Source organism: Mobula birostris, chromosome 7 (assembly GCF_030028105.1).
Source record: "Mobula birostris isolate sMobBir1 chromosome 7, sMobBir1.hap1, whole genome shotgun sequence".
Classification (NCBI taxonomy): Eukaryota; Metazoa; Chordata; class Chondrichthyes; order Myliobatiformes; family Myliobatidae; genus Mobula; species Mobula birostris.
Window position 1 is genome coordinate 64,479,506 of NC_092376.1, and position 22,205 is coordinate 64,501,710.

Consider the following 22,205-nt stretch of genomic DNA (forward strand, 5'->3'; position numbering starts at 1 on the left):
GGTAGCCTGAGGCATGTACCTTTCATCTAGAGATGTGAATTTGAATTCCACCATGCCAGCTGGGAATTTCAATTTTATCATCAATAAATTTGAGATAATTATACATAAAAGAAAACAGTGTAAAGGTGACCATGAGGTAGGAACAGATTATCATTAAAAACCCATCTTGTTGGCTATTCATTTTCAAACCTTCACCAGGTCTTGGTGAAATGTGGTGTTAAATGCACAGATAAGTAGCAAGCCTCTCAGTCGGCTTGCAGTCAAGGATGGATAACAAATGTATCCTGTGAGTGAATAAATATCAAAAATCTGAATGGAAAGACAAACTTACACCTTAGAGATAATAATAAAAACAGATGAAATTATTTGCTTTTGTTATTGCTGAATTAAATTTACATTGAGACATTAAAATGATTGGATAATTTGAATACTGACCAAAGTGGAAAGCCCTATATTATTTTATTTTATCATGAATTTGGGATATGAATACACATACAACACACAGTCTGCATTTACTGATTTCGGAGCTATAAGTCAACTTTTTTTCTATTTGTTTATACTCAGGGTACTAATCCGGCCGATAAAAACAGTTGGAGGGCAGTTCACTACGCTGCCTTCCATGGAAGGCTGGGCTGCTTGCAACTTCTGGTCAGGTGGGGAGCAGATGTGAATGAAGTGGATCAGGATGGGAACTTACCAGGTATGCAACTGCTTTAATCTCTCAGACATAGGTAGTTGCCACTGGTAAGAAATGCTCAATTCTCACAAGTGCCAATCAAATATGAAGTCATTCGACTACAATTTAATCTGTAAGGCTTTTGTCAAAAGCACATTTTTAATTTTACTTTTTATTGAGATACATCAGGGAATATGCCCTTCGGCTGTGTCTCCCAGCAATCCCCTGATTTAATCCTAGCCTAATCATGGGACAATTTCCGATGACCAACAAACCTACCTTCTGGTACATTGTTGGACTGTGACAATCTCCATTGAGAGAATCCAACTTTCTCTATTTGATGTTCAGTGATATGATACAGATCCTACAGCCCAGCATGAAAATGAGTTGAAATTTAACTGGACCAGCTGCACAGGAGGTGTGGATAAGAGAACAGGTCAAGGAATAGTAATGCTGTGGGTGATTGATTCATCTCCCTCTTCCACTTGAACTGTCATTAAGTACACCACTGGCATGTACAAGTCAGAAATTATAATATCTAGCAGCACTCAAAAAGCTTGATACCATATAGAACAAAATAGCTGGCTTGATAACCTACATATTCATTTCCTCCATCACCAAGGCACTGTGACCGCATCTAAAATGCACAGCAACAATTCTCCAAAGCTTCTTGACAGCGCAGCCAAACCAATGATTTCAACCACACCTGCAGGACCTTTCCACTAGCCAGGTTGCAACCACTTAGCAATGTGTAAACAAACCGAGAGGCAAATTACAGAGAAACCAGACTAAGGAAATTTACAGCAGTCAAGAAGTAACTTTGTAGCAAAATGGAATGTTGTGATTTTATCTTTTGGCATTATATTTTGTGAAAGAAGGTAAGGGGTGAGACTGTTAGTGAATGGGAACGCTAGGTATTGTAAATTCTCTTTCATTTCGTGAGTCCTTCATGAACAGTTTGGGCAGAAATGATCTGTCTAGTTTCTGCCTTTCCCCTCTTTCCCTTATTCCTGCTGTTAGAGTCATACAGCAAAGAAAAAGACACTTCAACCTCACTTGTCTGTACCAACATAAATTAGTAACTTTGGCTAATATCCCTCTAAGCCTTTTCTGTTCACATACTTGTCCTATTAATATTGTTATTGCACCTGTTTCCACTTCGTTTTCTGGCATCTTATTCCATGTAGGCACTACCGTTGAATGAAGAAGTTGGCCCACAGGTCCTTTTTAAGTTTTTCCTCTTCTTATCTTAGACCTTTGCCTTCTAGTTTCTGATTCAAGTTCCCTGGGACAGAGAACTATGTGCAATTGCTCTTTCTAGGTTCCTTATGATTTTATTCACCTCTATGAGGTCTCCACTCTGTCTCCCATGTACCAGGTAATATAGCCTGCCCAGCCTTTCCCTCAAGTCCTCGCAGCGTGCTTCTAAGTCTTCTTTGCACTTGTCTTATAATTTTAACATCAGTGGCTGATTATAGTCCATTGGATGATTGCTGGACCTATTGGGACGCTGAGGCCAAGTTGCAGCATTCAGATTAGGATTAGGGTACAGTACAATTGGCCCCAGCATTGCAGGGGTAAGGAGGGGCATGGAAATTCAGACAGATCCTGATTAGATTTATTACAATCCACTGACCAACACAAGTTCAAAAGTAAAGCAGTGGACCAAACCCTCATGCAGCCGTGCTTAAATCACATTAGCCTAACTGTTTTGGACACACATTTGCAGAGCAATCGCTCAGGCCAGGTGCAGCTTCAATTAATTTGCCAGTACGTCCCACCAGTGTGCACCACCTACATCTGATGTCATCATTGAGCACGTCTTTCTCTTGTCAGCAAAAGGAGGATGGGGGGCGCTGGGACCGGAACAGAAGAGGACAAAGATCAAAGTAAAAGCAGTGTAAAAGGTGTGAGAAAGATGGCAGTCAAGGGATTGAGAGCAAGTTTTGAAATAGAGCAGAACAAGGTATTCATGATGAGAACAGTCCAGCCTTCATAATGGTCAGGCTGTACAGCATCTGCCAGACCTCCATTAATCTTCATACCTGTTGTATTGAATTCTCGAGTGGCCCACCGGGCAGTTCAACCAGACACAGATTTTGCAGTGTTAGATTAGTCATATGTACATTAAAACATACTGTAAGTGAAATGCATCGGTTGCATAAATAACCAACACCACCTGAGGATGTGGTGAGGGCAACCCGCAAGTGTTGCCATGCTTCCTGTGCCAATATAACATGCCCACAACGTTTAGCAGATCTCGGGGATCACTGGATTGTGACATCAGGATCTCGGGGATCACTGGATTGTGACATCCAGGTGCCTCCTGACCTGCCGACTGACCTTTGGCTTCTGGACCCACTCTGCACTGACCTCTGACTCCTGGACTCACCGAACTTGGGGGGTAGTCAGACGCCTTCATCCTTTGGGCCCACTGACCTCTGTCCTTGACCACGGGGATCGCTGGACCATCATCAGCACCTGTCACCCTGACCTCCATCCTCTGCCAGTGGTGTACTTAATGACAGATCATGTGCTGGCATGGCTTTCATCATGTACATAAGTTCATGGGTTTATAACATTGATAAAGGCTATTTTTGTCACCCAGTAGCCACTGTTTGGATTGCCTGATTGCTTCAAACATAACTGGGAGAACTCACTAACTCTAAGTGAAGGCTGGCAGGGCGTAGTGTAATGATCTGCATGAATCATTGCCAATATTTGCACAAGGCATTGACAGGAATGTGACACCTGTTACTTTTGGCATTAAGCTGTACTGATGTGCAGCACCTGCAAAGTAGTGTGTGGGTGGAACATAGAAATCTACAGCACATTACAGGCCCTTTGGCCCACAATGTTATGCCAACCATGTAACCTACTCTAGAAACTGTCTAGAATTTCCCTAGCCCATAGCCCTCTATTTTTCTAAGCTCCATGTACCTATCCAACAGGCTCGTAAAAAAACATTGTATCTGCCTCCACTACCGTCACCGGCGGTGCATTCCACGCACCCCCCACCCTCTGTGTGGAAAAACTTACCCTGATATCCCCTCGGTTCCAAGCACCTTAAAACTGTGCCCCCTCATGTTAGCAATTTCAGCCCTGGGAAAAAGCCTTTGACTATCCACACTGTCAATGCCCCTTATCATCTTCTACACCTCTATCAGGTCACCTTTCATCCTCTGTCACTCCAAGGAGAGAAGGCCAAGTTCACTCAACTTGTTCTCATAAGTTATTCCCTCCAATCCAGCCAACATCCTTGTAAATTTCCTCTGCACTCTCTCTATAGTATCCACATCTTTCCTGTAGTAAGGTGACCAGAACTGAGCACAGTACTCCGTGGGGTCTGACCAAGGCCTTACATAGCTGTAACATTACCTCTCAGCTCTTGAACGCAATCTCATGGTCGATGAATGCCAAAAGCTTTCTTAACAACACTGTCAACCTGCGCAGCAGTTTTGAATATCCCATGGACACGGACCCCAAAATCTCTCAGATTCTCCACACTGTCAAGTGTCTTATTATTAATATTCTATTCTGTCTTCAAATTTGACCTACCAAAATGAACCACTTCACACTTATCTGGGTTGAACTCCATCTGCCACTTCTCAGCCCAGTTCTGCATCCTATCGATGTCCCACTGTAAACTCTGACAATCCTCCGGACTATCCACAACAGCCCCAACCTTTGTGTCATCAGCAAACTTACTAACCCACCCTTCTACTTCTTCACCCAGGTTATTTATAAAAATCACAAAGAGAAGGGGTCCCAGAACAGATCCCTGTGGAACACCACTGGTCACCATCCTCCATGCAGAATATGAACCATCTACAACCACCCTTGACCTTTTGTGGTCAAGCCAATTCTGGATCCACAAAGCAAGGTCTCCTTGCATCCCATGCCTCCTTACTTTCTAAAGGAGCCTTGAATGGGGAACCTTATCAAATGACGTACTGAAATCCATATGCACTACATCCACTGCTCTACCTTCATCAATGTGTTTTGTTACATCCTCAAAGAATTCAGTCAGGCTCGTAAAGCATGAACTACCCTTGACAAAACCATAGTGACTATCCCTAATCAGATTATTCTCTCCAAAAGCTCATAATAGTTGGCAGACCAGAAGCTAAGCCATAACTAGTTAATGATCCCTACAAATGGTGCTGGTCCTTTGAGCTGCTGAACAGATATTTAACTGTGTGAGGTTTAAGAGCAGTGTGTTGAAGTTTAAAATGTCAATGTGGGCATTGGATTTTCTTTGCTTTCCAATTGATACCAGGATCGGTCTACTCTGCATGCTCACTTTTTTTTGGGGAGGAAATGCCTCATTAATGTGGCCCTGTCAGAACTAACAAATGCTATTGTTGAGGTTCAAACCACTGAAGGCACAAAGAGAGGAAAAAAAACTAAGAATCTGAATTAGATTAGATATGAGAGCACTCGGTCCTCTTTTATTGTCATTTAGAAATGCATACATGCATTAAGATGTGATACAATGTTTCTCCGGAGTTATATCACAGAAAACAGGACAAACCAAAGACTAACACTGACAGAACCACATAATTATAACATATAGTTACAGCAGTGCAAAGCAATACCATAATTTGATGAAGAACAGACCATGGGCACAGTAAAAAAGAAGTCTCAAAGTCCCGAGTCGATCGACTCCCAAGTCCCCGATAGCAGGCGGCAAAAGGGAGAAACTCCCTGCCATAAACCTCCAGGCACCGTCAACTTGCTGATGCCTTGGAAGCAGCCGACCACAGCCGACACTGAGTCCATCCATCCAAAAACTTCGAGCTTCCGACCAGCCTCCCGAGTGCCTTCGACCTCGCCCCGGCTGCTGAAACACGCAAAACCGAGGATTTCGGGCCTTCTGCTCCAGAGATTCCGGTTACCACACAGTAGCAGTGGCAGCGAAGTGGGCATTTCAGAAGTTTTCCAGATGTTCCTCCGTGCTCTCACACCTGTCTCCATCAGATCAGAATTGTGCACTGTCCCCTACTTGACAGATAACAGACATCACCACCGAAGTGGCCGCATGCACTGCCGTTGTGCCACCATCTTCTCCTCCTCATTGTGTAAGGCAGACAGAAATCCTGAGTGACTCGCATCAGCTTTCTCAGAAAATCTCTGCCACAACCAATCCAAGTTAAATTTTGCCAAACAAAAACAACTACGGTGTTAAAATACAAAGGATCATTGCATACTTTATTACATGTAACATTATTTCTACAATAATTTATTTGTGTTATTTTCCAGGCAATAAGGTTATAATGTACCTTTCTTTGCCCTTTGTATTGTAGCTCATCTTGCAGCAATGGAGGGACATCTGCACTGCTTTAAGTTTCTTATCTGTCAAGGAGTAAGCACGACACATATATTGACAGCGAGGAATGACCAAGGTGAAATCCCCAACGACCTTGCAAAGAGGTTCTACAAGGACAACATAGTACAGTATATTGCAGCTGTGGAACACGAGCGGGATCACCAAGATGATGAAGAAAGTACGCAAAGTGAATGATTGATATTAACAGTAGGCATGTGTTACACAACAGGAGCAGAGGGAGTGTGTGTTGAGGTACTGGAACAGTGGGCAAGAGTTTGGGGATGCAGGAGTAGCTGAAGTGTGTGCATGACATGATAAGGAGGAGAGTGGACGTTCTTCAGAGGAAAAAAAATCCAAAAGGTAATCGCTAAGTGGGCAAGGTGATACTTTCTGAAATGTTTAAAATCATGTTTGCAGGTAACCTTTTCCTTTTTGGTACCATTTTCAGATCTTGCATTTCCAGCTCATGTGAGTGCTTTCAAAGGAGATCTCGAGGCTCTGCGACAGCTAGTGGAATCCAGAGTTATTAACATCAATGAGCGAGATGATAAAGGCTCCACACCCATGCATAAAGGTCAGCCTCCATCCTTTGTCCAACAACATGAGTTGTCAATAAAAATCATTTTGGTCAATTGTTGCTTACTGCAAGATCATTATCACAGGGCTTTTAGTTCTGCAACCTTTATTTTTGTGCTGATTGGTGAGGATACAAGCCACCCAAAATACTAAATTGATCAAGAAAGTCTATTCGGCTAAAATCTGCCCACTGTTCAACAAAATTGTCACCGAAGTAACTTGAAGGTGGCTGAGGTTGGTTGAAGTGCAAATTTTTACATTAATTCGGAATGTGTGCTCTTTGAGCTTTGGGGATGTTGCTGAGGCAGAAATAATTTTGGGAGCAAGATGAAAATGATCAAAACATTACTTTGCAATCTTATTCATTTTATTTTTATCCTTTGTATCGAATAATATGTGATTATTGCAGGAAGGTGCTGCTGAGATAAAAGAACAGTGAAAGTACTGAATAGAGGGGTAGGCAAAGGGGTCTGAGCAGCTCATTGCATTCTTTCTCTTATATTATTTATTATTTTTAAGATACTAGCTCTTTTTAATTCACCTGTGGCCTAGCCATTTTTCATATCTGTAGGTACTCTAACCCTATAGACCTCCAAAGACATACATGTCTTTCTAATTTTGCATATCACTAAATTTAGTCAGTCAACAAGTTATATGTATTGAGGCATCGAGCCTGGGTATTCCCTGTCTAAGTTCTCTTTTATAGCTTTTAAGATGTTTCCTAAAAGACATAAACAGCATAATTGATGTAAACAGGAGCATGTGCCCTGCCATCCCTCCTGAAGCCAATGACCAGCTCTTTTATTTTGCTGCTATTGAAGCTGCTGTCATGACACCACGTCACTAGACTGTCTATCTTCTTCCTGTACTCCAACTCATTGTTATTTGAGATACGTCTACTACGGAGACAATACCTGCAAAGTAGTGCATGGAGTTAAAGCAGTCCGTCACAAGTGGGAAGCCGAGGGCACAGCATTCTGGGATACCGGTGCTGAGAACAACCATGGCGGAGGTGTTACTGCCTATCCTTACTAATTACAGTCTGTCGGTCAGGAAGTCAAAGATCCATTTGAAAAGGGAAATATTGAGTCCCAGGTCCAGGAGTTTGGAGACGAGTTTGCTTGGAATTATAGAATTGAAGGTGGAGCTGTAGTTAATAAACAACAGTCTAACGTATGTGTCTTTACAGTCCAGATGCACCAAAGATGAGTGTGGGGTCCAGGAGATGGTATCTGCTGTAGACCTGTTTCAGTATTAGTTGAAATGCAGTGGGTTGTGGTTCAGAGTTCGCAGTAAATTTATTTTCAAAGTACGTATATGTCACCATATACTACCCTGAGATTTATTTTCTTGCAGGCATTTGCAGTAGAACAAAGAAGTGCAATAAAATCAATGAAAAACTACACAAAGACTGACAAACACCCAATGTGCAAGAGGGCAAACTGTAAAATAAATAAATAATAATAGTTAAAAAAAATAAATAATACAGAGAACGTGAGTTGTAGAGTCCTTGAATATGAGTTCTTGGGTTGTGGAAGCAGTTCATTGTTGAGGTGAGTGAAGTTATCCACACTGGTTCAGGACATGATGGCTGAAAGGCAATAACTGTTCCTGAACCTGGTGGTGTGGGACCTAAGGCTCCTGTACCTCCTTCCTGATGGCAGCAGTGAGAAAAGAGCATGACCTTAATGGGAGGGGTGTGGGAGGTTGCAGTTAATGCATGTCATGACCAGCTTCTTGAAGCATAATATGATGGTGGGTGTAAGAGCCAATAGGTGGAAGTAATTGTCTTGTTTTTTTTAGGTACCGGAATTGTAGTTGTCTTGAAGCAGCTGGGAACCTCAGATTGAAGCAAGGAGAGGTTAGAAATGTCCCTAAAGACCCTTGCCAGCTGATTTGCGTAGATTCTAAGGACACAGCCAGAGATGGGGTATGTGTCCTGGTTGGAGCACTGGAGGTGGAATCCAAGAAGCAAGAATTTACCATTTCAACAGACATCATCAGCACCTCGCATTACTTGGATAGAAGTAGTGTAGGTTAATTCTTAATTCTCTGAGATGAATTCTTTCACTATCCTTATATCATAGAACATAGAATAGTACAGCACAGTACAGGCCCTTCGGCCCACAATGTTGTGCCGACCCTCAAACCCTGCCTCCCATATAAGCCCCCACTTTAAATTCCTCCAGATACCTGTCTAGTAGTCTCTTAAACTTCACTAGTGTATCTGCCTCCACCACTGACTCAGGCAGTGCATTCCATGCACCAACCACTCTCTGAGTAAAAAAACCTTCCTCTAAAGCCCTTACCTTAAAGCCATGTCCTCTTGTATTGAGCAGTGTTGCCCTGGGGAAGAGGCGCTGGCTATCCATTCTATCTATTCCTCTTATTATCTTGTACACCTCTATCATGTCTCCTCTTATCCTCCTTCTCTCCAAAGAGTAAAGCCCTAGCTCCCTTAATCTCTGATCATAATGCATACTTTCTAAACCAGGCAGCATCCTGGTAAATCTCCTCTGTACCCTTTCCAATGCTTCCACATCCTTCCTATAGTGAGGTGACCAGAACTGGACACAGTACTCCAAGTGTGGCCTAACTACAGTTTTATAGAGCTGCATCATTACATCGCGACTCTTAAACTCTATCCCTCGACTTATGAAAGCTACCACCCCATAAGCTTTCTTAACTACCCTATTCACCTGTGAGGCAACTTTCAGGGATCTGTGGACATGTACCCTGAGATCCCTCCGCTCCTCCACACTACCAAGTATCCTGCCATTTACTTTGTACTCTGCCTTGGAGTTTGTCCTTCCAAAGTGTACCACCTCACACTTCTCCAGGTTGAACTCCATCTGCCACTTCTCAGCGCACTTCTGCATCCTATCAATGTCTCTCTGCAATCTTTGACAATCCTCTACACTATCTACAACACCACCAACCTTTGTGTTGTCTGCAAACTTGCCAACCCACCCTTCTACCCTCACATCCAGGTCGTTAATAAAAATCACGAAAAGTAGAGGTCCCAGAACAGATCCTTGTGGGATATCAGTAGTTACAATCCTCCAATCTGAATGTACTCCCTCCACCATGGCCTTCTGCAGGCAAGCCAATTCTGAATCCACTTGGCCAAACTTCCCTGGATCCCATGCCTTCTGACTTTCTGAATAAGCCTACCGTGTGGAACCTTGTCAAATGCCTTACTGAAATCCATATAGATCACATCCACTGCACTACCCTCATCTATATGCCTGGTCACCTCCTCAAAGAACTCTATCAGGCTTGTTAGACACGATCTGCCCTTCACAAAGCCATGCTGACTGTCCCTGATCAGACCATGATTCTCTAAATGCCCAGAGGTCCTATCTCTAAGAATCTTTTCCAACAGCTTTCCCACCACAGACGTAAAGCTCACTGGTCTATAATTACCTGGACTATCCCTACTACCTTTTTTGGACAAGGGGACAACATTCGCCTCCCTCCAATCCTCTGGTACCGTTCCCGTGGACAATGAGGACATAAAGATCCTAGCCAGAGGCTCAGCAATCTCTTCCCTCGCCAGGAGTATTTGGTTCAAGTAGTAGAGTAATAACAAAGTTTATATTTTGAAATATTTTTATTTTGATTTCATTCCATGGAACTGACACAATGATAAAGTAAGAACAAGGTATTTTTAGCGTTGCCTGACTGAAATAACTCAAAGGAACTCCGTACATTTTATTACCTAAATGCATGCTTTACTAATTCTTAAGAGCGATCTTAACAGAAGAAAAGACTTATTACTATTTGTAGCTTAAACTATTCTATACTAAATACTGAAGCAAGACTTGTGTACATTATTAATGCACAGATGTGTATATTCTTAGCGTGTGGCGTATCAGGGCATCTTAACAGTTTGCCAGTTCTAGTAAGAAAGTGAAGTATCTAAGGCCTCCTTCCAGTTGCAGAGGACCCACAGGGAAATATTTCAGAATTTACTGTTGTGGGAATAATCTGGATGTTTGTTCCATTTGGATGAACAGACAGACCAACTTTTTGACATGTATGTTAATGATCGATGTCAATCAAGTTAAATGTGAATTACTTCCCACAGCAGCATGAATGCTTATTTTCAGGACTAGTGTGGCTTCTCGCATAAACTTGCTGTACCATAACCTGAGAAATTCCCTCACTGGTATTTGACCGATGCAGAAATTAATATGATACCATAAACATGAAGTAGGTATGCTATCAGAATTAAAAAGTGACAGAAGTTGTCCTTCACTCGTACTGACCATTAGTCAACTGCCAACTCAGCATTATGCGTAGTTTCAGCCACTGAAGCTCGGGAAAGATAGACTGGTCCTGGAGTGGATACGGTACAAATTCAAAAGTATACAGGGTTAAAACTATCTGGGATCTAAGTGGGCCACCAGTATTATGACAGTTTATAACTAACACTCCCCATTGGTTGAAAGATTGGGTGTTGGTATGATTGAAGTGGTTAACTAATTTGAAATGGTAGATATGTAAAAAAACTATTTCTTCCAGTGAGCCCATCAAGAACAAGAACTAATTTACATTAGGACAAAATTACTAAGGAATTAAATCAGGTAACACAATCTCAGGTTACTGAAGATTTAGAATTTCGTCACATAGATGGCTGCAGGTGTTGGGTCGTAATCACAAAATGCTCTGCAGATGCTGAGGTCAAAGCAACACTCACAACACGCTGGAGGAACTCAGCAGGTTGGGCAGCATCCGTGGAAACGATGAGTTGACGTTACAGGCCGGAACCCTTCGTCAGGACTGTAGAGGGAAGGGGCAGAGGCCCTATAAAGAAGATGGGGGGAGGGTGGGAAGGAGAAGGCTGGTAGGTTCCAGGTGAAAAACCAGTAAGGGGATAGATAAAAGGGTGGGGGAGGGGAAGCAGGGAGGTGATAGGCAGGAAAGGTGAAGAAGGAATAGGAGAAAACACAATGGGTAGTAGAAGGAGGAGGAACCATGAGGGAGGTGATAGGCAGCTGGGGGAGGGGGCAGAGTGACATAGGGATAGAGGAAGGGAGGGGGAGGGAATTACCAGAAGTTGGAGAATTCTATGTTCATACCAAGGGGCTGGAGACTACCTAGACGGTATATGAAGAGTTGTTCCTCCAACCTGAGTTTAGCCTCATCACCTCCCTGCTTCCTCTCCCTCACCCCTTTATCTTTCCCCTTACTGGTTTTTCACCTGGAACCTACCAGCCTTCTCCTTCCCCCCCTCCCCCCCCCACCTTCTTTATAGGGCCTCTGCCCCTTCCCTCTACAGTCCCGATGAAGGGTTCCGGCCTGAAACGTCGACACGTCGTTTCCACGGATGCTGCCCGACCTGCTGAGTTCCTCCAGTGTGTTGTGAGGTTTTGGGTTACTTGGAAGGTCCAAGCCAGTTTTAGATATTTCTTATGTGGAATTACTGAGGAATGTGGAATAATGGAGTTAAAGGTACAGATCAGCTTTGTCAGATCCAAGCAACATACACAAAATGCTGGAGGAACTCAGCAGGCCAGGCAGCATCTGTGGAAAAGAGTACAGAAGACGTTTCAGGCTAAGACCCTTCATCAAGACTCATGAAGGTTCTCAGCCCAAAACATTGACTGTACTCTTTTTCCATAGATGTTGCCTGGCCTGCTGAGTTCCTTCAGCATTTTGTGTGTGTTGCTTGAATTTCCAGCAACTGCAAATTTTCTCTTGTTTGTCGGCTATGTGACAGAGTAGACTTGAGGGTCTGATGGGCCATTTCTTATTCCTGTACACATTTGAGTGTGTGAGGGTGTTGTTAGAACAATTCTCTCCTCGGGTAAGTAATAGAAAATTGAAACAAGCAGTTTCTATTATTTTTTGGTGCAATCATGTAACCTATAATCATTCATACTAAACCAGATATAAATTAATTCATTTACAAAATGGACAAAGGAGGAATTTTAATTCCTGGATGAAGATCCAGTTGGATATTTGAGCTACTGTAGGAGATTTAGTTCGTCCTTTTAAATGAACAGACCTTACTAATATGTATCAGTTATGCATATTCAGAGGCAGTTTGCTGGCTTTGGAATTACTGAGAACATGTGCTGAGGGGGTATTAGCCAGCAGGTTTATCATATAGGGATGGTTCGTTAGAAAAGCATGCTGGATGATGAAGATGGGTAGTGGGGTGGGGTGGGAAAATGTGCCTATTCTGCTAGGCCATACACAGATAAGGTTTACATACATGACAGGGCCTCTTTGTAAACGATAGAATCACTCGTGGCTGTTCAGTAAATAGTTTAATTGGGGTTAACAGACAGTACCATTTTATTTGTATTTGCTTAATATTTTAGCTGGATATTGGGAGGTTTCAGCTGCATGTGAAAACAGCTGTCTTAAAATAATTACCAGGCAGCAAAAGCAACCCTGCAATTTTTTGTTTTAAATTCATCTTCTGTCAGAGTTTCTCCAAAAACTTTGCTGGAAGAGTTTTCACCTGCAGGCTATGAACAATGAGTTTCTTTATTGTTGATTTGAATACCAGTGATGTAATATACAAGAAAAAGCTGCAATAATGGAAGTATCATGAGCAACAAATAATCCTGTACCCAATTGAAATGTTTCTTTTTTCTTATTGGCTGGACTGAAATATTTCTGACTGCCACTTGCAATTCTAATTCTTAGCTGCTGGGCAAGGTCACCTTGGCTGCCTGCAATGGCTTATAGAAATGGGAGGAGACCACTATATTAAAAATGATGCTGAAGAGACACCGATGGACGTGGCTAAGAGGTAATGAGGACAGAAGGTACAGAGACAACATAGAGCAAACAATTAATGTTTAGAGTCAGTGACCTTTCCTCAAAGTTTAAAAATTCAAAACTTACATCAAGTTTAAAATGCAGGGGAAGTGCAGAAGGGAGGAAAGAACTAAGGGTAGAATGCAGAAGAAATTAGATGTCAATGAAGGTTCTTAGTCATCCAGGTCATTGTTTATCCAGCAGTAGTAAATCAAGGCAACTGGACTTGCTGTGTTGTCTGTGAATTGCTTAAAGGTATACCAATCACATGAGGGTCATTAAGAGTCGTAGAGGTAATGAGAGGGTCATTAATCTTATCCTTGTATGGTGGAGATGTGAACTGTTGTGGAAACACCGGGGTAGAGATGCTAGGACTGCACTGCAAGTCTGATAGGTGGTGTCGTACCCCAGCCCTCTGTTCAGGGATGGGTTTTTCCAGTTTGACATAGATGGCTTCATTAACTTGTCTTTCAAACCATCTAAGAAATTAGGTGAAAAATGTTAGTGCAAGCAAAAATAGGTGGCAATGGGAGAAGTAAAAAAACAAAAATTGGGTTAGAGGAGATGTAAATGGCCATAGCAGAATCCTTAGCTGTAGTTGTTGAACTTGGTGTGGAGGATGGATGCTGTAATGTTCCTAAAGTAAGGATCAGGGGTTGTTCCTTCTTTGGAATAACATAGGATGTGAAGAACGGGGAGGTAAAGTGGTGTAGAGAATTGAAGTTACAGGAAGTTTAGTTTAACTCTTGTCAGATGAGTATAGATGTTCTGCATTTAATTCCCCCGAATTAGAGGAGACCACATAGTGAGAAACAAATGCCATGTAGTAAGTAAGTACAAATACAAATAATTTGGGAAATGACCTTGTGGGATCGTTAAGGGTGAGGTACAAAAAGAGTGACTGTGAGAAGTCTGAATCTGCTCCGCCGGGAGGCAGCAGCGGGATGAGCAACATCTGCAGTGTTGCTGAGAGTAGATATAAATGGAGCATCAGATACGTTGAGAATGGTCACCTTGGGACTGACCATGTTATTCAAGTATGGGTTTTGGTGTGGAGGATGAGTAGTGCTCAGGTAAATGTTATCATCTCTTCATATTGAACTGGTGATGAAGGATCTGGGAATTAGGGTAGTAGAATATAATTCCTGCACAATATGAGAGAAGAGGGACATTTCCAATGTCCATGATGACAATTCCTGAGGGAAGTGCGTCCAGCTGCAACTCCTGTCTGACTGTGTTCAGCAATTGGAGCTGTGGTTGGACTTGCTAATGGAGCATCCATATTGCAGAAGATATCATAGATGGGATATTTAGTCAGTTTGATTTATTAGTATGTTATATTTTATTATGTTCAAAATTTCAAAGGAAATATAGTATATTGCAGTCTGCTAACATACCTCATTGATGGTAGTTATAGTGCAAGCTCAATCTGCTACGTAGTTAAAACGGAAATGAGAAAATTCACAAATGGTGCGTGGAATTATTTGTAACCACACGAAGCACATTTCAAAATTTTGTCCTGATGAAGGGCCTCTGCCTGATACGTTGACTGTTTATTCATTTCCATAGATGCCGTCTGACGTACTGAGTCCCTCCAGCAATTTGTGTGTGCTGCTTTCAATATTTTTGTTTTACACCAGTATTTTTGCAAATTAACAGAAAAACTTTCACCATAAGAGGCAACATTTGTAAGAAGTGGCTTAAGTAAAATCTGGAAAAACTATACAAAAATTATACCTAATCAATTAAAATTATATACAGTGGCATGCAAAAGTTTGGGCACCCCTGGTTAAAATTTCTGTTACTGTGAATAGCTAAGTGAGTAGAAGATGAACTGATCTCCAAAAGTCATAAAGTTAAAGATGAAACATTCTTTTCAACATTTTAAGCAAGATTAGTGTATTATAATGTTTTGTACAGTTTTAGCGTGGGGAAAACAAAAAGGAAGAAGCACCATGCAAAGGTTTGGGCACCCTAAGAGATTTGAGCTCTCAGATAACTTCTACCAAGGTCTCAGACCTTAATTAGCTTGTTACAGCTATGGCTTGTTCACAGTCATTGTTAGGAAAGGCCAGGTGATGCAAATTTCAAAGCTTTATAAATACCCCGACTCCTCAAACCTTGTCCCAACAATCAGCAGCCATGGAATCCTCTAACCAGCTGCCTAGCAGTCTGAAAATTAAAAGAAATTATGCCCACAAAGCAGGAGAACCCTATAAGAAGATAGCAAAGCGTTTTCAGGTAGCTGTTTCCTCAGTTCATAATGTAATTGAGAAATGGCAGTTAACAGGAACGGTGGAGGTCAAGTTGAGGTCTGGAAGACCAAGAAAACTTTCGGAGGGAACTGCTCATAGGATTGCTAGAAAGGCAAATCAAAACCCCCGTTTGACTGCAAAAGACCTTCAAGAAGGTTTAGCAGACCCTGGAGTGGTGGTGTACTGTTCTACTGTGCAGCGACACCTGCACAAATATGACCTTCATAGAAGAGTCATCAGAAGAAAACCTTTCCTGCGTCCTCACCACAAAATTCAGCGTCAGAAGTTTGCAAAGGAACATCTAAAGAAGTCTGATACATTTTGGAAGCGAGTCCTCTGGACTGATGAAGTTAAAATAGAACTTTTTGGTCGCAATGAGCAAAGATATGTTTGGAGAAAAAAGGGTGCAGAATTTCATGAAAAGAACACCTCTCCAATTGTTAAACACAGGGGTGGATCGATCATGCTTTGGGCTTTTGTTGCAGCCAGTGGCACGGGGAACATTTCATTGGTAGCGGGAAGAATGAATTGAATTAAATTCTAGCAAATTCTGGAAGCAAACATCACACCGTCTGTAAAAAAAAAGCTGAAGATGAAAAGAGGATGGCTTCTACAACAGGATAATGAACCTAAACACACCTCAACATCCACAATGGACTACCTCAAGAGGTGCAAGCTGAAGGTTTTACCCTGGCCCTCACAGTCCCCCGACCTAAACATCATCATGAATCTGTGGATAGACCTCAAAAGAGCAGTGCATGCAAGACAGCCCAAGAATCTCACAGAACTAGAAGCCTTTTACAAGGAAGCATGGGCGAAAATCCCCCAAACAAGAATTGAAAGACCCTTAGCTGGCTACAAAAAGTGTTTACAAGCTGTGATACTTGCCAAAGGGAGTGTTACTAAGTACTGACCAAGCAGGGTGCCCAGACTTTTCCTTTTTTGTTATTTTGAAACTGTAAAAGATGGAAATAAAAAAAAGTAATCTTGCTTAAAATATTAAAGAAATGTGTCATCTTTAACTTTATGCCTTTTGGAAATCAGGTAATCTTTTACGCATTTAGCTATTCACAGTAACAGAAATTTTGACTGGAGTGCCCAAACTTTTGCATGCTACTGTATAAGTACTGTCTTTGTAAATGGGATTTCAAATGATGGTGGACCGTAACTCTGAAAATCCTTGGTTAATACCATAAGACTCTTGCATAACGTAAAGGAGGGCGTTATAGAAATAGTTAAAACTTGTGCTTTCAGGAAACATTAAGGGACTGGAACTTCTGCTTTACCGAACAGGGCCATTTTAAGGGAACAGCATGATGCTGAGAATGGAAATGTGAGTGGCTTGTAGCCTTCACTATAACCCATCATATGTTCAGCAGAGACCAGATCTGGCCTGTAGTCATAGAGATGTCGATCATGGAAACAGGTCCTTTGGCCCACCGAATCTGTGCCAGCCATCAACCACACATTTACACTAAACTAACATTAGTTCCTTTTTTTTCATTCTCCCCGTGTTCTCATCATCCTCCCTCATATTTCCCCACTCAACCTATGCAGTAGGGACAATTTCCCTACCAACCTGCATCCTTTGAGATGTTGGAGGAAACGAGCACACAGAGGAAACCCACGCAGCCACAGAGTGGATGTTCAAACTGCAGACGGAAAGTGCCCAGTGTCAGGGTCAAAAGGAAGTCTCTGCCGCTGTGAGGCAGTGAATCTATTAGCTGTGTCACTGTGCTTTCCTCCGCAACCCAGCAACACTGTGCTGCCCAGTGACTGGGGTGTTCATTCAGTAAGTCGTTGCTCTTGATCCCTGATGTATTTTTAAATGTATGGCCAAATAGAACAGGGAATGACGCCTGGTCTCTAGGGAAACACTCCCTCTTTCTACCTGGAGAAAGCCACTCTCAGGCAGACCTTTCCAGACACTGACAGTGGCAGGTGCTCATTGCAGACAAGATAATTAAGAGTTGTTATTTTGCACTGGGAGTTTTGGCAGGGCTCCAGGTGGTTAGCTTCATGGTGCTTATGCTAAGGTGTGCTGCTAAACAGATTGTTACCCTGGATACAGTCAATAAAAGAAGCAGCTGAGGTTACACACAGGGAATGGGCTGCTCATTAGTGTGTGTTTTTATGTAAAACAAATAACCATCCCCTTACTACCAGTCTTCTGATACAAGTTGAGCCTGTATGGATTCCCCTCTAATATAAAATCCATTTAAAAGCACTCACAATAAACTTCTTTTGTTCCAGCAACTGTTTTGTGAAATGTTAATTGAATTGATCTGGAGGTAAAAGGAGGAATATCCCGAATCCGAACGTTTAGCTTGGTGAAAAAAAATCTCTGAATATTTCAAAGACCCATCTGAAATTAGAAACAGATTTTATAGTTCTACTGACCTTAAATTTGTTCTTGGTCCTTATTTTAAAACTGTGTATCTAATAACAGATTTATATTGCGTTTGGATATACATTTACTGCAGATGAAATTCTCTAAAACACAGGGATTATGCAGATACTGGAAATCCAGAGCAACACACACAAAATGCTGGAGGAGCTCAGCAGGTCAGGCAGCATCTGTGGAAATGAATAAACAAATGCCAAGACATTTCATTAGGACTGGAAGGGGTAGACGGCAGTTTATAAGGCTGGGGCTGGGAGAGGGGAAGGAGTACAAGCTAGAAGTGATTGGTGAAGTCAGGTAGATGGGAAAGGTAAAGGACTGGAACAGAAGGAAACTGATAGGAGAGGAGAGTGTGAAAGTGAAGAGGGAGGGGCATTAGGGGGCAGTTGAGAGAGGTAAGAGGCCAGAGTGAGGAATAGAAGAAGAGGGAAGGGGGAGGAGAAAAAAGAAAAGAAAATGCCGGAAGGAGAAATTGATATACATGCCATCAGATGGAAGCCTCCCAAATGGAATATGAGGAATATTTGCTCCTCTTCCCCCCCCCCCCCCGGAGAGTGGTCTCATCATGGTAGGAGTGGAGACCATGACCAACATGTTGGTATAGGAATGGAGATGGGAATTAAAATGATTGGCCACCAGCAAATTCCATTTTTGGGAGATGGAGCAGAGGTGCTCGACAAAGCAGTCCCCCAGTTTACCTTGGGTCTCATGAGGCTGCATCAGGAGTACTGGATACAATAGACAACCCCAACAGATTTTCAGGTGAAGTGTTGCCTCACCTGGAAGGATTGTTTAGGGCCCCGAATGGAGGTGAGGGAGGAGGTGAATGGGCAGGTCTAGCATTTCTGTCATTTGAAGGGATATGTGCCAGGAGGAACGTTAGTGAGGAGAGATGAATGGGCAAGGGAAGCAGAGAGAGAGTAAACCCTGCAGAAAGCTGAGAGTGGGGGAAAAGGGTAATTAAAGCTACGTTTTCTGGTCACCTACCACCACACCAGCCTCTGTGTCCAGCACATAATTCTCCAAACTTCCACCACCTCCAACGGGATCCCACCATCAAGTACATCTTTCCCTCCAACCTGCCCCCCACCCCCAACTTTCTGCTTTCTGCAGGGGTCACTCCCTTTGTGACTCCCTTGTCCATTTGCTCCCCCCCCCCACCCACTGATCACTCCCTGGCACTTACCTTTGCAAGCAGAACAAGTGCTACACCTGCCCTAAACCACCTCCTGCACTATCATCCAGGGCCCTATACAGTCTTTCCAGGTGAGGTGACACTTCACCTGTGAGTCTGTTGGGGTCATTTACTGTGTTCGGTGCTCCCCGTGTGACCTCCTGTACATCGGTGAGACCTGACGTAGATTGGGAGACCGCTTTGCTGAGCATCTGTGCTGTGTCCACCAGAACAAGTGGGGTCTCCCAGTGGCCACCTATTTTAATTCCAATTCCCATTCCCATTCTGATATGTCCACCCATGACCTCCTCTACTTTTGTGTAGAGGCCACATTTGGGTTGGAGGAACAACACCTTATATTCCATTTGGGAAGCCTCCAACCTGATGGCATGAACGTCAATTTCTCAAACTTGCGGTAGTGCCCTCCAACCCCTTCCCTCCACCCCCTTCTCCATTTCCCATCCCTTTTTCCCTCTCTCACCTCATCTACTTGGCCACCCATCACCTCCCCCTGGTACTCCTTCCCCCTTTTTCTTTCTTCCACGGCCTTCTGTCTCTTTCACCAATCAACTCCCCAGCTGTTTAATTCATCCCTCCCCCTCCAGGTTTCACCTATTCACCTGGTGGTTCTCTATCCCCTCCCCCACCTTTTAAATCCACTCCCCAGCTTTTTTTTTCCTCCAATCCTGCTGAAGGGTTTTGGCCTGAAACATTGACTGTACTTTTTTTCCACAGATGCTGCCTGGCCTGCTGAGTTCCTCCAGCATTTTGTGTGTGTTGCTCAGATTTCCGGCATCTGCAGATTTTCTCTTGCCTGTGGTTTGGTGGTAGGATCCTGCTAAAGATGGCAAAGTTGCAGAGAATGATGTGTTGGATGTGGAGGCTCAGGAGGTGGTAGGTGGGGGTAAGAGGAACTCTATCCCTGTTAAGGAGGACTTCTCTAATCCCTGTCACCTGTACAAATGTTACTGCCTTTTCTCAGTTCCTTTGTCTCCACCACATCCTGGGAACAGATTAGGCAAAGACAAGGGAACTGAGAAAAGGAATAGCATTTTTTTCAGGAGACAAATGGGGAAAGGTATAGTTAAGATATCCGTGGGTATCGGTAGGTTTATAAAGGATGCTGGTCAATCAAAGATGGAGACAGCGAGATCGAGAAAGGGGTAAGAGATGTCAGAAATGGTGGAAGTTGGAGGCAAAGGGCAGGGTGGAAGTTGGAGGCAAAGTTGATAAATTTGACGAGCTTAGCGTGGTACATGAAATTCTCTCCTGTCTTTTGAGGCCAATTCAGCACAAACTAACCATTTGACTTGTATAATGTAGATTTTCCCAGCTGGCTGCTGTTAAGCTCCTGGGAGGAGGCATAGACAATGTCTCAGATGAAGAGCTGAATAAAGACAATCCCAGTTTCTTTGACCAACATGGTAGTGAACGGAGTACGGATAATCAAGACAGCATTAACCACTGTCCTTCTCAGAGAAGGGAAGCTCGAAGTAAGTTTGTGTATTTGACATTATGCAATGGATAAATCTGCACAGTGCATGGTAACAATAACAGAAGGAGATACATTCTGCGCAGATGGTAGATTGTTGTTCTCCAAGTTCTGTTGAAGAGGTAGACAGTTGAACAGGGAGGGGAAAAAGAAGTGTATAAGCAGTTTTGGCCAACTTTGTAAGAAAGGCCACAAAATACTTTTTGCAGGTTATATATCCTCCTCTACCTTCTTCTCATACCCACTTCTTGTTTTAGACCCTGAAATAGCTCCAGCAAGATCCAGTTTAATTCTCCACAGAGCAAACACCCAGGTGATGAGCACCCTGTTTATTTTTATTCATTCCTCAGACTTGGACATCACCAGCAAGTTTAGCATTGATTTTCCATCTCTAGTTGCCCTGGAGTAACTTGTAAGGCTACTTCAGAATGAATCTGAGTCATCCACTTTGGTTTGAGGTTTTGAATCATATACTGAAGTGGGTGAACAAAATCAGTTGCTCTGACAACAACTTCATGGTCCCATTTTTCATCTTAATTTTCTCCTTGAAGACTTGTTTAATTAACTGAATTTAAACTTCCAAACCATCATGAAGTTTGAGTTCTTTCAGTTAGCACCTTCTGTCCATGTTTGTGGGTACTGGTTCAGTTAATTAAACTCTATTTTAATGTATCACAAGAGTGTTGAATTGACTGTCAGCATGATGCACATCCCTTTTTTGGTTCAAGCAGAAGAAACAGCATCACACAATGCACAGTGGCACTAATGAACTCTTCACTGTGCCATTTCTTTTCTGTAGTGATAAATCCCAATAGTGAAAATCAAGTTTATAAGGGTCGGATACTTGAGTGCTAGGTGGAAGGTGCTGATGCTTTTTTGCTGGGTGGGGGGGAAGTGGATTGTTGTGTTGCTGTTGCTTCTGCATGGGAAGGGGGAACTGGGGAGCGGGCTGTGAGGTTCTAACATTTTAACTCATTCATTCTTTGGGGCACTCCTCTGCTTTCGTGGATGTTTGTGAAGAAATAGAATTTCAGGATGTATATTGTATACATTTCTCTGACATTAAATATACCTATTGAAACATATCCTTAGTAGAATACACTGAAAATGTGCTACATTAATGTATGTTCTTTGAGCTTTGCCGTTAGAATCTGGCTCTGTTATCTTTTAATAGAAAATAATTTTGGTAGCTGAGTGTAATATGTAGCCTTCAGTATATTATACTTGAAGTGCTAAAAGCACAGGATGAAATTTCTTCTATTTATTTTCCTTAAATATTGGTATTTTAAGCTCTTTTTCCAGTGTTGTCCCATTTTATATTCCTGTAGCAAAACACTCTAGAAAAATATTGTTCTTTTTAATAGTCAATATCTCATGTTTATCAATGCAGTGAGAGCATACAAGAAGATTGAGAAATTTGAGCGGTTGTTGCAAATCGCAAAAAGTAACTACAGGCAACTTGGAGGTTTGCAGGAAGAGGATCAGCTCCAACAAAAGGAAAAGAAAGAAGCAGGAAGGTACT

At 42.5% G+C, this 22,205-nt stretch overlaps 1 protein-coding gene across 2 annotated transcripts in view; it reads left to right on the forward strand.

Annotated features, from left to right (window-relative positions):
* The window catches only part of LOC140200752 (ankyrin repeat domain-containing protein 42-like), a 37,246-nt gene that overhangs the window by 5,056 nt on the left and 9,985 nt on the right, over positions 1-22,205 (forward strand). The window contains exons 5-10 of one of the 2 annotated variants that reach the window (XM_072264344.1): positions 565-700; positions 5,983-6,183; positions 6,454-6,579; positions 13,245-13,350; positions 20,515-20,684; positions 22,074-22,200. In XM_072264344.1, coding sequence (XP_072120445.1) covers positions 565-700; positions 5,983-6,183; positions 6,454-6,579; positions 13,245-13,350; positions 20,515-20,684; positions 22,074-22,200 — 866 coding nt within the window. Of the gene's footprint in view, positions 1-564; positions 701-5,982; positions 6,184-6,453; positions 6,580-8,384; positions 8,455-13,244; positions 13,351-20,514; positions 20,685-22,073; positions 22,201-22,205 lie in introns of those variants that run through there. The other variant, XM_072264345.1, reaches the window with a different exon arrangement.